At 40.4% G+C, this 22969-nt stretch overlaps 1 protein-coding gene across 3 annotated transcripts in view; it reads left to right on the top strand.

Moving 5' to 3' along the window:
- Positions 1 to 22969, top strand: part of ROBO1 (roundabout guidance receptor 1) — a 1375987-nt gene that overhangs the window by 1265676 nt on the left and 87342 nt on the right. For all 3 annotated transcript variants that reach the window (XM_089682911.1, XM_089682910.1, XM_089682909.1), the window contains 4 exons: positions 2675 to 2796; positions 7470 to 7701; positions 11089 to 11210; positions 18574 to 18745. In XM_089682911.1, the coding sequence (XP_089539037.1) occupies positions 2675 to 2796; positions 7470 to 7701; positions 11089 to 11210; positions 18574 to 18745 (648 nt within the window). The remainder of the gene's footprint in view (positions 1 to 2674; positions 2797 to 7469; positions 7702 to 11088; positions 11211 to 18573; positions 18746 to 22969) is intronic.

Genomic DNA, 22969 nt, shown 5'->3' with positions numbered 1-22969 from the left:
ATAAGAAATGTAAACCCAATCTTATATAAACTTTAACTCTTATGGCAAGTAGGAAGTAGAAAGCCTAGCGGTACCTACACTTCCAGCTTAAACATCTGGAAATTTCAACACCCCCATCATCTCAATGTAATGCTCAAAACCAGGGGTGTCCAACATTTTGACCTTCCTGGGCCAAATTGGAAGAAGAGGAATTGTCTTGGGCCACACATAAAATACACTAACAATAAGGGCAAATGAGTGCCTATCTGCAGCCGCAGCACTGTCACAACATATTGCAAATCAGAGGGTCAGCAACTCTATGTATATTCTCATTAAAATATTCTTGTATTCAAGAATTTCACAGAAAAACACAGCCTTAGACACAGAAATGTTACAGTAGAGAGTGTAGTTTATATCTGCCTGAAGTTCAGCTTTAAAAGAAGCAGAGGCCTAAACTCTCTGCAAGGCAATAGATTTAAACAATTCAGCTATTTTGTTTGAGTTGAAGAATTCCTCTAACATAATTCTTAAAAGCGGCATAAACATTTCTAATAATTTGTTTATAGGAGTCTGTAGGAGAACACTGCCAACTACTATGAATTCACACAAACCATTCTTTTCTACAACTGTTCATGTCCTTCAGCTTTACTAAATCCCCAGAGAGCCTGGCCTATTCCGAGGTGTCATGGTGAGATATAAAATTTCTGTTGGCCACACCATGTCTCTGAACGGGTCAGACAGAGTGCAGCTGGGAGGAATGTCACTGCCTTCTCTCCTCCGTGTCATTTATCCTCATGTACAGCAATACAGATCTGCTCCTGAAGGGATGTTCTTCAATGGTTACTAAGTACATTGGGCCCATTATAGCGAGAAACGTCTACTGCAGTGCAAAAATCTGGTGTTGTTCATTGCAGCTGAGAAGAGAAAAACACAATTTCTTTCATGTGCAGAATTTACTTAAATTAAATCGGAAAAAAAATTCTGATTGGTTGGTAGAGTCAGACACGGTATTTTCCCTTTGCAGCATCATTAATATATACACAGGAATCTTTTACATCTGTTCCAAAAATTTGGAAAAAAGTTGCAGCCCAGTGTTCCTCACTTACTTTTCTGATTCTCCATGAGAACATTAGAATTACTTTTTTTTCTTTTCTGTTTTATTCTGTCTGAAAACTGACTTTTCAAGTTGGTAAATGCTGGAGGGGTTGGTTTGCACACCTGCTGCAGCCTTAATAAGGGAGTGTCTATTTGGCTGTGGAATGTTTTATTAATTTTCAATTATGCAAAATGTAAGGGAGAAGCTGGAACATGCAATCGTGAATGAGAAAACTCAGAACTCCCAGAGGAACAGGCATTGGGAATTATGAGATCGCATTGTTGGAATACCCAAGAGATATAAGAAGAGATATAAGAAGTCATGGGCTGACTCAGACTACACAGCTCTACCTAGTCATAAGAGATATTTATATAGTGTTGCCAGTTTACCTAGCACTTTATATATGTTGTACATTCACATTCATCCTCTAGGAGCTTACAATCGAGGCCCCTATCTCACATGCATACATACACATACTAGGTCTACTTTAGACTGAAGCTAATTACCCTAATAGAATATCTTTGGAGAAAACCAATGCATGTACAGGGAGACCATGCAGGTAGTGTTCTGGCTGGGATTCGAACCAAGGACCCCATTGCTGTAAGGCAGAAAAAAAACAACTAATAAAATAATTAAGTAATTTAAATAATTAATTCACCCAATGTCCTGCCTGTAAATTAAAATATCACTTTAGGGTGGACTGATCCTTAAAGAAGTATAGGCAAATCTATTTTGGCTATGCTTCTTCTGTGGATCATAGGAGTGCAGTTTGTCCTGTACTCCTGTGACGTCACTCAACCAGTCCAAGCTTGGGAAAGATCCCGACTTTACAGTTAGGATACACACAGATCCATTGAGCAGCAGCTAGTTCAGCCTCTCAGCTACTCTCTGAGAGCCTGAGTCAGCCACTCCCGCTCCCTCCACAGCCTGGTGATACAGCGAGCACTGGAGGGGCAGAACAGAGAGTCAGTGACAGACAGTCATTGGCTCTCTGCAGGCTGAAGACCGAGAACTGAGCAATCAGCAGTGTTTGATCAACTGCAGATGCAGTTGGGATAGGTGCTGCAGCCGTCTAGGTGAATATGATTATTATTTTTTTTTAAAGCCATACTTTTCTTTCAAAAATGTTCTTGTACATTTAATTGTTTTGCATTAATCAAGGATTCACCCTGAGCGATCTCTGCCAAAAGGAAGGAACATTGTTTAGGAAGCTGCTGTTTGGCCAAGTCCCTTCAGCAGAGGCCTTACAAGCAATGCCTTGGTATGCATTTTGAGGAATCAGTTGAAAAGTCTATGGTTCTTTAATGTTTTTTATGATTATTTAGGGATGATTTGATAATTAATCTTTGTTGGGCTTTGCAGTTTTCATGGTTCTGCTTTATGTTTTGTCTTTGTAAATTTGCCTCTAGAAAGAAAATAAAAACACGCAGGTTTTTTTTCCTTGCTTTGATTTAACTTTTTTTAATTCATTTTATGTATCAAGTGTTATACATAATTTTCTTCATGAATACAGAAAATAATACTAGGAGATCTGCACTATCATTTTCCTATACAAATACATGACCTGAGCCTTAATAATTCTTCTCATTATTGTTCCAGATGTTCCTCCTACAGCTCAGGGTGTGGATCATAAACAAGTACAGCGAGAACTAGGAGATGTGGTGTTACACCTGCACAATCCCACCATCCTCTCTTCTTCCTCCATTGAAGTACATTGGACAGTAAGTGGATATGAACACTCACCATCCTATCTAACTCAGCTCCTTCACACTCCATTCAAATTCAACACAGCTGAAATAAGAAATGGTTGTGGATTCGGTGGGCTGTAGATGGACCAAAGAATCAGAATCCTGTGCTGGAGTCTGGTGCTTAAGGACATGATGGACTGTCCACTTGACTAGCTTACAGGTGTAGCGTGATTGTCTTGTTGCCCCCTCAGGACTGTGGGTATCCTCTCATAAATTACAAATCAAAAGGAGAGGGTGCACTGACCTAGTGCATTACCATAACACAATTTTATTAAATCAGTATAACAAGTGACAAACTCACAAACGCGTGACATGCACAAGCATATCAAAAGTTGCAATTAAGTTTGCCTACAGGTCCGCAATGCTCAACGGATGGCATAGAAAGACCTCATAGGTTCCAAAATGGCTTATGCATTTCAAGGCTCAAGATTTCTTCCTCAGAGCCAAAAGTATGGTTGACTCAACGGAAGCTGGCTTGCCCTAGGTTGGTGCACCTTCTCTTTGACATTCTTTTGTTGGCTGTAAATGGGTCCTAAAGTGGCTTAAGGTATAGCTAAACTCAAGAACAAAAATAATAATATATTGCATCTTACAAGTCCTTGGATGTGGTGTATACATATTTTTTTCCAGGAGAAGAACATTATCAACAAGTACAGAAAATATCTGTTGATCTTTTGAGAAATGTCATATCATTGTCACTCCCTTTGAGCTCACCTGAAAGCATGACACAATGGGGCTTAGTTACAAAAAATAAATAGTGCAAAATGTGGTGCAGCTGTGCATAGAAACCAATCAGCCTATAGGTTTTATTGTCAAAGCTAAATTGAACACTCTGAAGGTAAAAGCTGATTGATTACCATGCACAGCTGTACCAGAATATCACCCTTCAGTTTTAGTAAATCTACCCCAATATTATCTTATTTGTGTAAACTACTAATCCCATCATCCCCCATATAGTGTAGATGAACAAAAGCAGACAGGTTTGCAGCGTGGGTGGCAACTTGGATCCCTTTATAGATACAGTGAATAAGTGAGCATAGCCACCCTAGGACAGGGCTTGACAAAATTGCGCCTGGGCTACACTTTAAAAGTGGTCTGGATTTGGTCTCCCCATGTGGCGCATGCACCCCCGAGGGTGAAGCAATCAGGCTGTCTGGTAATTGAGGGGGCAGCTTTGTGGCCTGCTGGAACGGGATACAGCGTTCCTTTATAGGAATCGTTGCCCTCCTGCTGGGCGGGGCTGTGATGAGTGCAGTGTGCCTGCCATTCTGACTGAGGGATTCCCCTGGCTTGCACTCACTGCCTATCCATCTCCGACATCCTCTTCCCAGTTTGACAGCTGGGTACTGGCACTGCAGTTGCGGGTGCCAGATTCCGCCGGTGAATGGACAGGGAGTGTGGGCCAGCTGGCTATAACTGGCTATAGCTGGCTATAACTTCAGTTCATTTTACAGCCCCCCCCCCCCCACTAAGAGAGAAACACAGGTTTGATTTAAGTAACAGAACATTGCAACCTCGTCAGTGCTTCCAATCAGTGTCTCCTCATCAGTGCCTCCTTATCAGTGCCTTCTATCAGTGTCCATCAGGGCCGCCTATCAGTGCCCATCAGGGTCGCCTAGCAGTCCTCCCTATCAGTGTCCATCAGGGCCGCCTGACAGTGCCTCCTCATCAGTGCCACCTATTAGTCACCATCAGTGCAGTCTCATCAGAGCACATTAGTGAAGGAGAAAAAAATACTTATTTGCAAAATTTTAAACAGAACCTAAAAATAACTTTGGTACCAGGCGTGAGCAATTCCTATTGCCCAATGCCCCAGACATGCAGCTCTGGGCACCAGGCAGCCGATTTAAAAAACTGTAGAAAATAAGGGTAAATGTGAGCGCCTAAAGATACTTAAAAAGCAGCCAAGCACAAGGTAACCAAGCAAAACCTCCAATAAATGAAGCAGAATAATGTGCGGCGCTAAGATCAAAGAAATTATAAGTTAATAAATATAAATAAAATACATTAAAAAAAACACTGATTGCTGATCAGGTGACTCAAGTGCTCAATAATCATGCGTCTTCCCGGACCGGAGGATGTGCATATAGGTGTATAAGCAATGCGCACTCACCAGAAAGCGCATGTAAATGCGCATTTAGTAATTATATGATGTCATCAAATGGTCATCATGGGATGATGGCAGGAATCCTAAGCCTTTTCTCTATGGGTGGATGGATTCTGAGGTATGGATTCACTGGTATCAAGGTCTTCCAGAGTTCCCTTTTATGGGATAGGTGGGTGCAGTCCTCTGTATCTAGTGGAGGCTCCCTCTCTGAATGTCAGGACAGCTGTGAATCAAAAACTCCTCGGGGGAGTCAAAGCAAAAGGATGCCCATAGTGTAGTAACTTTGTAAACATTTATTGCACAAAATCCAGGTTAAAACAAACAGCAGGGCATGTAAAACCATGTGGACTAACCGTCCAGAGCTAAAAGATGGCCGCCAGAGCGCCTCGTTGCTCTGGCGGCGTGGCGTCACAGCGTGATGTCACGGCGTTACTGACTCCTCCTTACCCGTTTCGTGCACCCGAATGTCGTCTGAGGGGAGTGTCAATCCAGAGAGGGAGCCTCCACTAGATACAGAGGACTGCACCCACCTATCCCATAAAAGGGAACTCTGGAAGACCTTGTTACCAGTGAATCCATACCTCAGAATCCATCCACCCATAGAGGAAAGGCTTAGGATTCCTGCCATCATCCCATGATGACCATTTGATGACATCATATAATTACTGATTTAAAAAACTGGCTCCTAACTTTTTTAGCTGGCTCCTAGATTCAAAGCAGATTTTTCAAGCCCTGCAGTAGTAACATTTCAAGACTAGTAAGCAGCAATATATATATATATTTTTGGGTTCAGATGTACTCTTATTTCCAAGTTTCAAAAGGTGAGAAGGTTTTGCTTTAGATATTACACACGTTTTGTGAGTCACAGACCAATTTCCTAATTGCTGTCACCTATATTAACCAAAGTATCTTTTAGCTTTTATTGCTATGATTGCTCTTAGCAAATGTCATGGCTTCTGCTAGTTACTACACTCTCTTCACCTTTATTGCTGTTTACACAGCCTCAGTCAAAGGGTTTTATACCTCACCTATAGTTTTATACCATTTCCTCTTGAATTACTTACATTAGACCTACACGGCTTGAAGTAAACTGCAGCTTTTTTTTTAATAAAGTGGTACTGGGTTAAAGTGTATCTAAACTCAAGAAAAATCAATACATATATTGATGCTTGCCAGTCCTTAGGTGTGGTGGATGCAGTAGTTTTCAGTTTTCTTTTTTACCTTTTATTTTAGCCTTGTGATAGAAAATATACTCTCTCTCTCTGTCTCTCTCTCTCTCTCTCTCTCTCTCTGTCTCTCTATAAAATTGATGGCAGAAAAAAACCAGGTGGTCCATCGAGTCTGCCCATTTTTTAAATGTAATTTTTTTTTTAACTTTTTGAATGAGTATAGATCTATGTTTGTCCCAAGCATGTATGAAGCTACTTACTATTGACTGACTCGCTACCTCTGCCGGTAATGCATTTTTTGACCTAAGGTGCCAGCTCATACTCCCCATACTTTAATGAGAATTAGCATGGTCACTATAGGGCAGGACTACAAACACCCCCCCCCTCTCATTTCCTCCATAACATTGACGGAAGGGGTTCTGTAGTCACAATATAAATGAATAGATTGCAGCACAGGCAGAGAGTGCAGTAAGTTATCAGTTGACACATTTTCTAGGGGGATCTAGGTATTTCTTGCACTTGTTGAACAGATATAGCAAAACACTTTTGGTAATATATTTAATAAATTCATTGTTAGGGTTTATCTACCCTATCTTCCCTTAACTTGCTGTTGTGTCGCCTGGACAGAGAGTGAAGAAAGGCCCTCCAATGGGTACACAGGCAGCAATAAAAACACGTTTATTAATAGATTGGGAACAGAAACTCTGTTTTTTTTTTTTTTTTTTTGATAGTAAGTACCATACACCGAGCGGCTCTGAGTGCAAGGAAAGTGGAGAACGGCCTCAGCCCCAGCTCCGTCTGATAAGCTGTGCTTCCTGACATGTTTTGCCCAACCCCATGACTAAGCCATGGCACAGGGCGAAACCCGTCAGTAGTGGGGTTGATTAGGAGGAGCTAGGGCTGAGGCTGTTCTCCACTTTCCATGCCACTTTATCGCCGCTTGGAACAGTGCTCCATCAGGTACATACCAGGTCTGTCATGTTTTTTTCTCCTATCTCTTAGATTGTAAGCTCTAACGAGCAGGGCCCTCTATTTTCTCTTGTACCAAATCGTGTTGTAACTGTTATATCTACCTTCATTTTGTAAAACGCTGCACAAACTGTTGGCACTATAGAAATCCTGTATAATCTGTAATCTGTGAACAGCAAAAAAAAAAAAAACTGATGGGGATCTAACCCTTTCCCCACTGTATGTATTTATTAATTAATAAATTGTTCGATGTTCGGCATTAATACCAATACTTGCCCAGAGCTTTTACAGAATTAGACATATCATCTTCATATCAGTAGACATTGCCTTTAATACTACTGGACCATTAGCCCATATCATTTTATTAAACCTTCAAAAATGTATTTTTTGTCTCTCTTTAGGTGGACCAGCAATCACAGTACATTCAAGGTTACAAGATCCTCTACAGGCCGAGTCCAGAGAACCGCGGAGAATCAGCCTGGTCAATATTCGAAGTTCGCACCCCGGCAAAAAATAGCGCGGTCATTCCCGAACTTAGGAAAGGCGTGAACTACGAGATTAAAGCCAGGCCGTTCTTTAACGAGTTTCAAGGAGCTGACAGTGAAGTGCGGTTTGCCAAGACCCTGGAAGAAGGTAGCTCTCCTCTGAGCAATGCTGATTGCTGCCGTAATGCTGTGTTTGTAATGAAAAGCAGATTTTTCTAGGTTGTCATTTTGCTGATTGGAGATAACGGATTTTATAGGGATTTATGATCGGGTATTTTAGCTGTGATTTGTTTACAGGTACACTGTACAGTATTTAACTTAAACAGAAAGATTAGCTTGATTAGCTAGAACATATCCTTAAACCTCCTATGCCGCCAACTTCCAGATATGGTGTACCAGTGAAAGCATATGACATGGATTGACTCTCAGTAAAGACAACCATTTGAACATACAGGATGAAGCTCAAAGTCCCCTTTTTTTTTACTTGTGTTATCATCAATCATGCGTTTTCATGCACCACTATTACTATAAACAGTCTCTAAAATGCTTCCTGCATCAAGAAATGGACAATGCATCACACAAATGTGATCATTTAAAGCAATGGATAACTTATGTAGGGTTGCCAAGATATTATAACAGAGAAAAATAATGCTGTTGTCATTCTTATAACGCACATCATGTAGTGTACGCCATTGTCTGCTGCAACATTGCTGCATTGCCAGCTGCTGTACATGAGCCTTAGGGCAGCATTCTAAATGAACAGAACAAAAAGGTATGCTAAAGTATACAGTATGTGAACTCTCACCTTGTAAAACAACTCAATCAATTTTTTTTTTTTCCTTTTTTATAAATGATCACATTTCCTCTATTCTCAGCTGTATAAGGGGTACAGAGAGCTGGGGGAGGAGAAACAGCAATACAACAATCTTCCCAGTGAATGGCTGTGTAGGGGGGCATGTCAACACAAGTCTGATCATTGTATTAGCTTCCAGCAGATACAGAAAACTGACCATTCAGTGTTTTCAAGCAAGCCTAGTGTGGTCAGTTTTAATAGGACAGCAGAGGGACTGGCAGGAGCACCAGGGATTTCACACAGAGGAAACAATACAAAGAGAACAGTATACATTTTTATACAAGTAAGTGGTACAGCAGGCATGTTTCATGAATATTAAATGTTGGGTTTACATATTCTATATCACCTTGCTCACATGGGGCATATCAAAGCATAACCCATGCAAGGAGATGCACAAGTGTTCCGTGTGTTACTGTACAGGCAGTCCCATTGATGTCAATTGTAGTGTAGTGGCTGCCAGGACACAGCTGATGATTCCGATTGACATCCATGTGAGTGCAGGTGCATGGCCCTAAATGCAGACAGTGTGGATACAGGGCTGTGTGCCCATATGGATGTCAAATTGGGAACAGTGGCTGTGTCCATGCATCCCAATTGACATGAATTGGGTTACCTGCATGGGGATGCGCGGAACACCTGCGTGTTCCTGTGTGAGTAAACATGGCCCTTGCGTGTGTATATGCATTGATAAGCCTCGTGTGGACGAGGCCTAAAGCTGAACTTCACAAAAATGGTATCAGGGCATTAGCCAGCCTCTGATAGTGTACCTCTCAACTATGGAAGAAATTATAATCCCTGTTGTTTTTGACAGGAGCTACATGACCCAATCAAGCAAATAGGGCCGCTCTGCAAGCATTCCATGCAGTTGGGATAATGCAGTTGGTGAGGGATACAATGGCTCTTCACTGTCTGTCAAATGTTATCTGAAGAGTGATCCTAACACAGATTGCTCTTCAGAGAGCAAAGCCCTGACAGTGATAAGAGCAATGAACTTCCACCACTAAAACTAAGAGTCGGGGTGAAGAACAGTGATCATTGCAAGCTGCTTCGTCTGCAGCTCATCTATTCATGAAACCTTTTGTATTCGTTTTAGGGATTTTAAGGTGTTCTGTGATTGGACAAGGGCACATAACCATCAGGATCTCCCCTCCTCTAATCACAGAATGCCTTATATCCCTTAAAAAGAATACAAGACATTTTGTGAATAGAGGAACTATAAGATATGTGTCTCGCTGGGATCACTGTGCTTCAACCCCGACTCCCAGTTTCAGTGGTGGAAGTTCAACACTCTGGTCACTGTCAGGGTGTGCATGAATGTAACAGATTTCAGGAATGAAGCAGCAGCCACCAGTGGGGTACATGTCATTAGAGGTACATGACTGCCACCTAGCTATTGCTTCAATGTTGTTTTTTTCCCCTGGAGTTCAGCTTTAAAATAACAGCCAGCCTGTACAGTGTGCTAAAATGTATAGATGTGAGGCAGTTATTAAAGTGTTTGTAAACCCTTACATATACCCAGTGAAGTGACTGGCCTCAGGTGATACACAGAGATGAAACAAATCCTCCTACATAAGTTGTACATATTTATCTGCAGCTTTCTTTTCTCTACATCCATTCAAAGTACAACATTTATAAAGCTTGTCTGACAGTTCAGGAAAAAGGGGTTGGAGAGCTGAAATTACACACTGCAGAGCTCAGTGAGGAGAGCTCTGAGAGCTGATTGGAGCGAAGAGACACACCCCTCTCCACACAGCACACAGGAACAGAACTGAGACTGTCAATCTGCTGGAGGTCCCTCCTCGTCACCATTTTTATCTTGGTGTCAGGAAAACTTGTCAGAAGTGACCTATGCAGATAGCAGAGGAATGAGGCAGCAGACAGAAATGACACTTAGTGCTCCTAATTGAGACAAATACACACTATAGAGGGATGTGCATTGTTCATATTTCTTGTCTGAGGTTTACAACCACTTTAAAAGTTCTACAAACAGCTGTGTTGCTGCACTGTGACAAAAACCCAGTGGTCATGAATGTGTATATAGAACCGTATTAAAATGCAGGAAAAACGCACAATGCCAAAAACACATAAAAATGCATTAAATTGAATAACACTCCAAAGACATACTGGTCGGTTAATTGGATCCTGTATAAATTGTCCATAGTATGCATATGTATGAATGTGAGTTAGGGACCTTAGATTGTACACCCCTTGAGGGTTAGGGACTGATGTGAATGTACAATATATATATGTAAAGCGCTGCGTAAATTGATGGCACTATATAAGTACCTGAAATAATTGGCTGCTGTCGGAATGAACTCAGTATTTGCAATGATTGCATATGAACTATTGGTCTTAGATTGTAAGCTCTTTGAGGACAGTATAGTATATACAATATGTACCGTGTAAATTGTCAGCGCTATAGAAATACTTATAGAGTATTATATTATATAAATATTACTATAGAAATAGTAATAAATAAATAATAAAACACATTCACTTTAAATTTGAAACCATGGTCCTGGCCATACAATTATATCAGATATTCGTCCCGTATGATTTTCCTTCCTGGGCTTTTAGGTGATGGAACAAAAGCACTGAGCTGCCACAGAAGGCATCTTATGATATTGCGAACCGAGACTCCTCTCTAAGCAATAACTTCATTTTATTTGAATTCCTATGCAGCTCCCAGCGCTCCTCCGCAGAGTGTTGCAATTAAGAAGAGTGAAGGGAATGGAACATCAATTGTAGTCAGCTGGTTGCCTCCTCCGGAAGAAAACCAGAATGGATTGGTCCAAGAATACAAGGTAAGACCTTTTTATGTAAGAAAACCTGTGTTTTGCTTATCAGGCTGTCTAATATGCTGCTACATGGCATACTAATATATGCCATAGCCAATTAAAACATATATAGAGGACGGGTGTTAGTGATCTTACTGCACTCAGAAAAAAACACACAATATATAGACCTTGCAAGCCAAATCGATGCAATGAATACATCAGAACTCTGCATATTTATACATAATTAGTATTTAGCACAAAAAAAAAATATATATTTAAATTCCAATGTGAAATAAATGTAATAAGTTCAGCTCATGGATGTTTGTCTCCATCTAGTGGTCACAATTGAGAATGCAGTCCTTAACATTACTATAGACTCTTATGGAAACTGATTTTACAGGGATAACACTTAATTGGTTATTAAATAATCTGAATGTAATTGGTTTGGTATACTGAATAGTATCAATATTCATTTAATTTTAAGCCATAGAATTTATATTGATAAGTAAGTATTTAAAGTTTTAATGTCACTAAAAAGCAGCCTATCGTAAAGTGCTTTTATTGTCGGAGGCAGTGGGTACAGTTGGGTATGCAGTTTGGACATGTAGTTTTTGTCAAGACTTGCTTGGTTTCAGCATGTCTGCAATCTGGGTTAGGGTGGAAATATTGAAGTTGAGGGTCAGCTATGTGTTATTGGGTAAAAGGGATGCTTTGTTTTAACATGCATTGCTTAAAGAAAGTTTTTTTTCTTTTTGAATAGGCAGCCTATGCATGTAAATACACAGCTGCACCATTTTTTGTGCATCACACCACATTACTAAGTGTTCACATTTGTGCATTGTGGTGAACTATAACACAGGTGCAGTGTGCCATTCAAAATGTATAGCAACTCATATGTACCCATGTGTTAACCTACATTGCTGCAACACCAATGGTGTGATGGGGCTTTGGGGTTAAGAATGGATTTTAGGGGGTTAGGTATATGTTGGAGGTGTTAAAATTATTGGAAAAGTTTAAATTGTATTTTTAAAAAATAACAAACATGTCCCCTGCCAGAGCTCCTAGCTCCCCCCCCCCCACCGAGTACCCCCATAGCAAGATGCTTGCTATGGGGGCACTCTTTCATGCTCGCTCCCATTTTTTGTCCTGTGTGTCCATAAGACACACAGAGTGGGGCTTGACCTTCCCCCCGCTCCTTCCTCACTGGCTGTGATTGACTGCTACATCTGAGCCAATGAGGAGGGAGAGACTGGAGAGGGCTTCTGTTCTTGTGCGGATCACTGGATCAAGATCAGGTTCAGGTAAGTATTTGGGGGTGCTGGAGGAGGGTTGCTGCATGAGGAAAATTTTTTTACCTTAATGCATAGAATTTACTGAGTTAAAGAAAAAACAACTTTCTGCCTTTAGAACCACTTTAACTGTTAGGAGAAATGTTCTGTTTAGAGAATCTTAAAATACATCTAAACCCAAGAACAAAAATGTAACCTAAAGGATCAGCAAGTGAAAATAAAGGAAATAAAGCCTAGAAAGGGGAAACAAATGCTGCCACCATATCAAATGGCTGGTATGCTGCAATATATTATTTTTTTTTCTTTTTGGTTTAGATGCCCTTTATTTATGGGACTGCTTTACTGTAGGAGGTATTTTTTAATCTGGTCATAGGGGAGCTGAAGGATTTCACTGCACCGAAAACTAATAGGGCCAGATTCCAGGCACCAAGACCAAATGTATGACAAGGTTCTCACCATTCCATACTTCATCCAAAAATGTTGGAAGCAGTCACATATTCAGAAGCATTAGAAGGGAAAAAAAAGATTAAAACAATCACACAACATTTTTTAGTCTCAGAGATATCATTCTTGGAAATTCACCAAAGAATGTATGTCTGTTGGCTTGCTAGTTCTTATTACAGATAATTATTTTAGTATTTATTGAGTATTATTTCCTTATTGCAGCAGACTGCTAATTTAGCAGCTGAAGCTGAGCTGTCCAAAAAAGTCTGTAAAAAACCGCTGGCAACAAAAGCGAGTACACCCCTAAGTTAAAATGTCCAAATTGGGCCCAATTAGCCATTTTCCCTCCCTGGTGTCATGTGACTTGTTAGTGTTACAAGGTTTCAGATGTGAATGGGGAGCAGGTGTGTTAAATTTGGTGTTATCGCTCTCACTCTCTCATACTGGTCACTGGAAGTTCAACATAGCACCTCATGGCAAAGAACTCTCTAAGGATCTGAAAAAAGAGAATTGTTGCTCTACATAAAGATGGCCTAGGCTAGAAGATTGCCAAGACCCTGAAACTAAGAAGCAGCACAGTGGCCAAGACCATACAGCAGTTTAACAGGACAGGTTCCACTCAGAACAGGCCTCGCCATGGTTGACCAAAGACATTGAGTGCATGTGCTCAGCATCATATCCAGAGGTTGTCTTTGGGAACTAGATGTATGAGTGCTGCCAGCATTGCTGCAGAGGTTGAAGGGGTGGGGGGTTAGCCTGTCAGTGCTCAGACCATACGCCGCACACTGCATCAAATTGGTCGATGTGGCTGTCATCCCAGAAGGAAGCCTCTTCTGAAGATGATGTACAAGAAAGCCCGCAAACAGTTTGCTGAAGACAAGCAGACTAAGGACATGGATTACTGGAACCATGTCCTGAGGTCTGATGAGACCAAGATAAACTTATTTGGCTCAGATGATGTCAAACGTGTGTGGCGGCAACCAGGTGGAGTGCAAAGACAACTGTGTCTTGCCTACAGTCAAGCATGATGGTGGGAGTGTCATGGTCTGGGGTTGCATGAGTGCTGCCGACACTGGGGAACTATGAATGTCAACATGTACTGTGACATACTGAAGCAGAGCATGATCCCCTGCCCTCTGAGACTGGGCCGCAGGGCAGTATTCCAACATGATAACGACCCCAAACGCACCTCCAAGACGACCACTGCCTTGCTAAAGAAGCTGAGGGTAAAGGTGATGGACTGGCGGCCAAGCATGTCTCCAGACCTAAACCCTATTGAGCATCTGTGGGGTATCTTGAAATGGAAGGTGGAGGAGCGCAAGGTCTTTAACATCCACCAACTCTGTGATGTCCTCATGGAGGAGTAGAAGAGGACTCCAGTGGCAATTTGTGAAGTTCTGGTGAACTCCATGCCCAAGAGGGTTAAGGCAGTGCTGAAAAACAATGGTGGCCAAACAAAATATTGACACTTTGGGCCCAATTAGGACATTTTCCCTTAGGGGTGTACTCACTTTTGTTGCCAGCGGTTTAGACATTAATGGCTGTGTGTTGAGTTATTTTGAGGGGACAGCAAATTTACACTGTTATACAAGCTGTACACTCACTACTTTAAATTGTAGCAAAGTGTCATTTCTTCAGTGTTGTCACATGAAAAGATAGAATAAAATATTTACAAAAATGTGAGCGGTGTACTCACTTCTGTCGGATACTGTTTGTGTTACTTAATATACAGTATGCATTATAGGAGGACTGAATTCATCCTCCTATAATACTATATACTTAATATTATAATACTGTTGGGTGAGATATTACAACACAATTATCATTAGCACAGGTGAAGTTATATTTTTATAAAACAATATCGTAAAGCTATGACATTTTGCTGTACTCTCATAGCTCACCTAAGGAGCTGGAATCACAGTTATTCCAAAGTCAACCTCTTCTCAAACCAGTTAAATATATTTTGGGTGGCAGACCACATGGGCATCCTTGGGTAAAATGGCACTTAACCCTCCAGTTCAGTTCCAATGTGAAAGTCCAGTGCTGTGCAGCTCCTCTGTGGATCTCATTGCTTTGCTGCTTATGTGGCTGCTGCATTATTTCCCCATATTGCAAGACCACAGAGGTGTGTGCAGATAGATGAAGGTTACTGGAGAAATTCTGAACTATACATTTAGCTCGTTGTGGCCAAGGTTGTAAACAATGCACAATGGCTCTCCATATTGCCCTCCGCCTAAAATAAAAGCATTAATAAATGGTTTTAAACTGAGAAAGGGCTTTTAAGTTTCTTGAGTAGCTAATGCGCAGTTTGTTACTATTAGATCTGGAGAATCAGATACTCTTCAGAATTATTTTGAATATACACCATACAGTATACATGTAGGGGTCATTTGTATATTAAAAAAAAAAAAACAGCTGTGCAAATGTATCAGCATTCACACAAATGTCACAAATGATACCTGCTATGTAATTCTCTTTCCCAGGGCAAATGTAAGGTTCACTCACATTTGATCCTAAAAAGAAGATATCCTATGAACATTCGACCAACAGAGGAACTAGCCTCGGTGTATATTCACATTAGATGCGGTGGGACTGCATTGGGTGGCTATTTCAGTGCAGTCCCACTACATGTGCAAAGCAAAATGTGTCTACTAGGTGCCTGGATCACACCACTGCATTGCGGGCACAGTGCACTGAGAGAACATACTGCATGCAGAACTTTTTCTCAGCACAGGGCAGTATGATGCAATCCGGCAGTTTAACCTTATGAGATGTTTGTGTGACATCTCCAAAAAATTCATTTAAACAAAAAGAAAAAGGAAAGGTTGGAATTTGCCGAGCTGAGTGCTTCATCACTGCACTGATTCGGATTGCACACCAGCCCTCAAACAACAGAACATTCAATCAATATCAATAACATATCACACATAATAAAAACATTCCAGGTATCATTCATGACTTTTGTGCAAATGCTGATATGTTTGCATAACAGGTTTTTTTTTTTTATTAACTAGGCCTCTAAATGTAAATCAGTCAATAACAAGATCGGAATTCAGATTTTTGGATCTACATTGAACTACTTTTATCTAGGGGTCACCAAACACATTACAATTTGATCAAGCAATCTTTGTGCAATTAAATTAAGCTGGCCATACATGGATCAGTATTTGTCCAGTTTAGCAGGATTCAGCTGAATTTCGATCCATGCATGGTCAGGGTGGTTGTACAGAAGTCAATCTGTACAACCACCCTGTTGGTTTTTTGCAACATGATCACTGCTGTTGGCTATACCCTGCAGTGTTGATCAGTGTATTCTGACTTCGGGGAAGTCTCCCTGCCATCAGAATACAACAACAAAACAGGGAGAGTTCCCCCATTCACCTCGAGGGAAAAAAAAAATGACTCACCTATGGCCAACCTTAGATTTTCCAAAACTACTGTACAGGCGTACCTCGGTTTACAAATTTAATTCATTCAGCGGGACTTTTCGTATTGCAAAAAATTTGGAAACCGAAATGCAGTTTCTCATAGGAATGCATTGAAAACCAATTAATCCGTTCCAGAGGTCAGATAAAAGTAAAAAAAAAGTATTTTATCTGTTCAAAACTCTTTATAAAGTGCACTTTAAAGGCATAAATACTGTACAGGGACATGGTTGAAAATTAATTCGTAAATGCATTGAAAACCAATTAATCCGTTCCGGAGGTCAGAAAAAAGTAAAAAAAAGTCTTATCTGTTCAAAACTCTTTATAAAGTGCACTTTAAAGGCATAGTACTGTACAAGGACATGATTAAAAAAAATTGTAAATGCATTGAAAACTAATTAATCCGTTCGTATTGCAAAAAAAATTTGTAAACCGAGGCATTATTTTCAATAGATTTTCATTTGTAAACTTAATTAAGTTAACCAAGGCGTTCGTAAACCGAGGTATGCCTGTATCATATGTGGATCTAACTAATCTGTACAATCAGTCTGTTTCCATTCAGACAGACCCTTCCACTACCTAGTTGTTGGTAGATCTAAAGGAGATTGTATAATCAGATTGTATAATGTTTTGAACATATGTGTGACCATAAACTGAGAGGCCTCTTTATATAACAGAGAATTGGACATTAAGCAAACATTCTCAGTAAGTGAAACTTCCACAAAACAATGTGTTTTAAATGACAGTGGTTGATTTTCCTCCAGAGAATGTCTGGTGAAAGTCACAATGACTGTTTTATAAATAGACCCCTGAGGTTCCATTCACACTTATGCAGTTTGCATTTTGTCCATTGTGCAGTGCTTATCTCAGTTCATTTTGCAGTTTTCTACACACGTTTTTGATGCGGTTTTGACTCAGTTTTACCGTGTTTTGCATTTTGTTCAGTTCTTTTTTTTTTTTTTTAGTGGAATTTTTATTGCTGGGCAGAATAAAAATGCAAAACACGGCAAAAACGCAGCAAAAACACACTACCATGCATTTAAGCAGATTCTCCTTTGAACTCTTTTGTAGCAAAAACGCTGCTTTTTGCTTTTAACCCCTTGACACCGTCATTACACAGAACTGGGCTTTTTTCCATGTGGCCGCATATTTGCATACCTGTGTTTCTGCTGGGTACAAAGCACAAAAACCGCGGTGTCACTGAGAGCCCCAGGTCCTGTTCTAACGATCAGGACCCAGGACTCCCGATTCCAGGTCACATGATCGCTGTGATAGCTTCTGATTGGCTATCACAGTGATCACTCACTGTACAGCAGGGCCCCCTCCTGGCGTAGAGGGGAAAAAATGTTTGTTAAAAAAAAAAAAAAAAAAAGATAAATAAATATTTTAAAAAATTAAATAAAAAATTAAGAAAAAATACCTAGATCAAGGTTTGATCTAGTTCAGTGCCAGGGTAAGTGTTTGGGGCAAATGTCAGGGGCAAAGGTCAATGTCAAAAGGTCATGGTCAAAGGTCATGGGTTTTTTTTTTATTGGTATCAGTGTCAGTTTGTTTTAGGTAAAAAAAAAGCAAAAAACAAAATGTGCACCATTGTTTCTGGGCTGTACTACGGGTACAAACAACAAATAACATACACATATATGGTATTGCTGCGATTGTCAAGAGCTGGAGAATTTATTTTAGGTTGTTCTTTGGTGGTAGGTTATGGTAGTAATGAGAAACACGCAGCTAAATTTAAAAAAATTCATTTTTTTTACTATTTTGTGCCAGTTTTCCTTTGATAATAAAAAAAAATCAGGAGTTATCCATTACCATTTACCACCAAATGAAAGCCCAATTTGTCCCAAAAAAAACAAGGCATAATTGACCTGGATTTACAAAGTAGTTGTGATGATATGTACGGTTTTACTAACACATGTCAATGGTGCAAAATTGTGCTTACGCATTTAGATTTGTTTTACCCTTAGACGTGAAGGGGTTAAAAAAGTCCCTGACCCTTTCAAAAAACACAGCAGCTCAAAAAAGCATGTGAACATGTTCCATAGGAAACCATGTTAAATGGACTGTAGTGTGTTTCTGCAAAAAGCACTAAAAAACGCATTGGTGTGAACGGAGCCTTAGTGTGATACTACCACTTATTCAATGCAAGGAGATCTCTTCCTATGCTGGGAATGGATAAATAATGTCATTTTATCCACTCATTTATTATAACAGATATTGGTTTCTTTCTAGGTCTGGTGTCTGGGCAATGAGAGTCGCTATCATATCAACAAATCAGTTGAAGGCTCCACCCTATCTGTTGTCATCCCGTACTTAGTTCCCGGCATCAAATACAGCGTGGAGGTTGCAGCCAGCACAGGAGCGGGGCCAGGGGTGAAAAGTGAGCCACAGTTCATCCAGCTGGGTGAGTTCTAGAATAATTCTGAGTGTAATTACATCTCTTTTCCCATAATCTATATACTTCATACATGTTTATTGAAAGTGCTTATTGTACAGCAGAAATGTTTTCTCCTAAGAAGGTATAGGTTTTCACGAAGTTCACATGAAGATTATATATTATGTGTTACTGGATTAATGAGTGTTCTCACGACACTCATTATGTTTTATAAAATGACACAAATGATCTGTGTATTATAGCAGTCACCTCTGGGTTTATTATAGTTCTACATCTGCAGGTAATTCTACTAACCACCACGAGAGGGCAGCATCTCCTTAGATAAGAGATGTCCATTCCAGATCTACCTTTTTATGTCCTTTTACTAAACTTGCTGCAATGTGGCATGAAAAAAATAAATAAAACAGCATAAAGCGAAATGTAGATGTCATTTAACCATTTGCTCTCCAGAGGATTTATCACCCCTTCCTGACCAGGCCATTTTTTGCAATATGGCACTGCATTACTTTAACTGACAATTGCGCGGTCATGCAATGCTGCATCCACATGGAATTTATGTCCTTATTTTGACAGAAATGGAGCTTTCTTATGGTGGCATTTGATTGCCTCTGTAGTTTTTATTTTTTGCGGTAGACAATTTTCAGAAAAAAACTGTATTTTTGACATTTTTTTATTAAACATGTACAGTAAAAAAATCTAATTTTGTCATAAATTTAGGCCAAAGGGTATTCTGCTACACGCCCTTGCTAAAAAAAATCCCAATACGTGCAAATTATTTGCTTTACTTGAAAGTTATAGCGTCTACAAATGGCGGTATATATACTGGAATTTTTTTTATACTAGTAATGGCAGCAATCAGCGACTTATAGCGAGACTGCGGCAGGCATTCTGACACAGGTTGGGAACTGACTAACTGTCACTGACATCCCCAGTGACACTAATACATTGATCAGTGCTAATAAAAAGCACTGACACTGTACTAATGTCACCGGGCAGGAAGGGGTTAACAGCTGGGTCAATCAAAGGGTTAACTGTGTGCCATTTTACTGTGTGCTGTGTGTGTTTTATAGTGTAAGCACATTGCTTTCAATTGCTCTGTTATGCAGAGCAATACAAAGCACTGTGCTGGAGCTGACAGGGGAGAGATCTGTATTGTTTACATACAGACCTCTCTCCCGTCAGTGATACTTGACGACCCGGGACCTGGTGATCAACAGCTGAAGCCTCCAATGGCAGCGCGGGTAGGGCCGCACATGCCCCCTACCCGGAAATGCAAAATCACGCATATATACGTGATTTTGCGCAGCCCTGCCACCCTGAAGCAGTATTTCTGCTATAGGGCGGCAGGCAAGCAGTTAAAGCTACATTGTGTTTCATTTTTTATGCCCGTATAAGGATACTTGGAGCTTCAGACAGTTCTGCAGAAATTAAAAGTCAGCAGCTACAAATACTGAAGCTGCTTACTATTAAAAAGCAGAGACTCAAATGTCCAGGGATCCAACACCATCCTCATCTGGGTCAGTTCTTCGGTGACATGTCCCAGAATGTTGCGGGTGGAGGGGGGACTTCTGGTGGAATTACTGCAAGATCCAACTAGAAGTGAGAACAGATACTTGTCAAAACCAGGTATCCCCCCCCCCCCCAAAAAAAAAAAATATATTCCAAATACATGGGGAGGGGAGTGGAGAGTTCTGCTTTAATCACTCTGGAAGTTTTTACCAGGCCATTTGTTGCTGTTCTGCACTGCACTATTCTAACTGGTAATTGTTTCAACGCTGTACCCAAAACGAAATGTGTATCAATTTTTTTCACACAAATATAGCTTTCTTTTGGTGGCATCGGACCACCACTTTTTTTTTGTTTTTTTAATTATATAAATTAAAAAACACCAAAAATTTGGGAAAAAAGATATGCAATAAAAATAAATTAATAAAATCAACTTGCTTCATAAATTTAGTCCAAAATGTATTCTACTACATGTTTTTGGTAAAAAAAAAAAATCCCATTAAGTATATATTGATTTTTTTGCAGAAAAGTTAGAGCACCTACAAACTATTGTATATATACTGGAATTTTTTTTATATACTATTAATGGCGGTGATCAGCGAGACTGATAGTGCGGCGGCCAATCTGACACTAACTGACACTGGGCGGGAACTGACTGACACTGACATCACCAGTGACACTAATATAGTGATCAGTGCTAATACTATACACTGTCACACTGTCACTGTACTAACACACTGGCTGGGAAGGGGTTAACATTTCAGGGTAATAAACTGGTTAAGTGTGTGTAATATGTGCTGCTTTTTTGCTAAAAATCGTTTTATTCCTTCTACAAAGAGTTCTTTCCATCTGTACAGAGCTCTGTGTTGATTGTCAACACAGGGCTCTGAGCTGTGACTGGACAGATGGTTAATCAGCAGGTCCTGGCCATGAATCTCTGGCTGGGAACTGCTGACCAAATCCCGCTGTGTCTAATCACAGTGGGAGTTGGTGGCTGGGGCATGTGCCTTGTACCTGAAAGAGGCCAATGACGTCCTGGTATGTCGCTGTGCCTGTACAGGCTGCCCATTCTCAGTACATTGCAGGCAGGTGCTGCTTACAGGGTTAATTAATGTTAGAACTATCCATGAAGTATTTTGTATACTGTGGCCTGGCAGAGGCCCATCACTTGGGTACATCTAGCCCTTTACTTCTGACATGTTCATATAAACAGGAACAAAAGTATTATTGTGATTCAGTATGCTGCGGACACTAACTAACCTTTACACATGATGCAATGCGATCCAAAGATTTTGTCCTGTAGCTGAACATTACCTTGAACTGTATCCTGATATCCTTTACAGTGGATCTCCCAGTAATTTTAAGTCTGCATGAATACATTCCTGACATATCATAATATACAGTACAACAGAATAATGTATTCAAGCTTCATCAATTATTTATTATATTATTGATTATTAGAACTTATTATTCAGTGATTACATTATTTACTATACATTATTTCTTTATTTATTAAAAATACATCTCATCAGTAAAAAGTATACTTCAGCCATGGGACTTTGCCTAGGCTAAGATGACTTCTGCTGCAGGCAGGAGGAAGCATTTTCTCAGTCTCCTCTTCCTGAGTAATCAGACTGCAACATTGTAACTTTGCAGCGCTTCAAAGGTGGGGGGCTGATCTGTGTCAGACATTAATGATGCAGCCATAGAACAGCACAGGCACTAGAATTTACTAGGATCTTGGTACAGAAAGTAGATGCTGACCCTGGATGATGTCTGAACAAGTATGGTTCTGTTGTTCTGGAGGATGAAAGTATTGTCAGGGGAAGTTATATGACCTCTGTTTTTAGTAATAGCAGTATGTCTTAGTCTTATTCTTACCTTTAGTATGCATGCAATTAACATGAAAATGATATCTGATGCAAGATCCAATTAAAGGTGCACATACTTTAAAGTGAGACTTCAAAAAAACCAAAAAGTCCGAACAGGCAAGCCTTTTATTGCAGAAGAGAAATCACAGAAGAGGCATGCATGGGAGTGACATCATCCCTTGCCGGCCAATCAAAACAGCTGTTGACCAACACATGGAAGAATCTGGGGAGAAGATGCCAGTGTTGACAACTTTGTGGATGTTGGACCTTTGGAGCTTGGATTGAGTTTGTCCTTTTAGTTTCAGTTAGTAGACCCCTTTCACACAGGCACTCTGATCTGGTCGGCTTCTCGGTTTTCCAAGTGGACCTGATTAGAAGGTCCATGCATTCCGATGGACAGCCAGGTGTACACAGACATCAGTTTTTGTCGCTGCTCAAGGTAAGCCGGCAAGTAACATCCACTTTCCAAACACGGTGGGTGCTAGCCCAGCTCACCACTGTACATGGACAAAATCCGGATGGCTAAACTCCCTTGTTCTTCAGAGCAACACAGTCCATAAAGCAGCTCAATGGTACAAAAGTACACATGCAGGAGAGAGACAGAGAATACACGTGTCACACTTGCTGTGCTTCTTCCAGACCTCACTACCTGTCTCTGTCTCCCCCATGTGTACTTTTGTACCATTGAGTTGCTTTTATGGACTGTTTTTGAATAAATAAAGTGTTACAAGGGAGGGCAGCTATCCAGATTTTTCATTTGTGTGGGTGTAAACCGACATGTGAATTTAATGCTGGTTCACACAGATGTTGGTCGGAATTTGCACATGTTTTTGTGCTATTCCCACACCGCATCAAA

The sequence above is a fragment of the Staurois parvus genome, unplaced genomic scaffold (assembly GCF_062004578.1).
Source record: "Staurois parvus isolate SC_StPar_1 unplaced genomic scaffold, SC_StPar_1.0 ptg000299l, whole genome shotgun sequence".
Taxonomy (NCBI): Eukaryota; Metazoa; Chordata; class Amphibia; order Anura; family Ranidae; genus Staurois; species Staurois parvus.
This window is presented reverse-complemented; position numbering and strand designations above follow the sequence as displayed.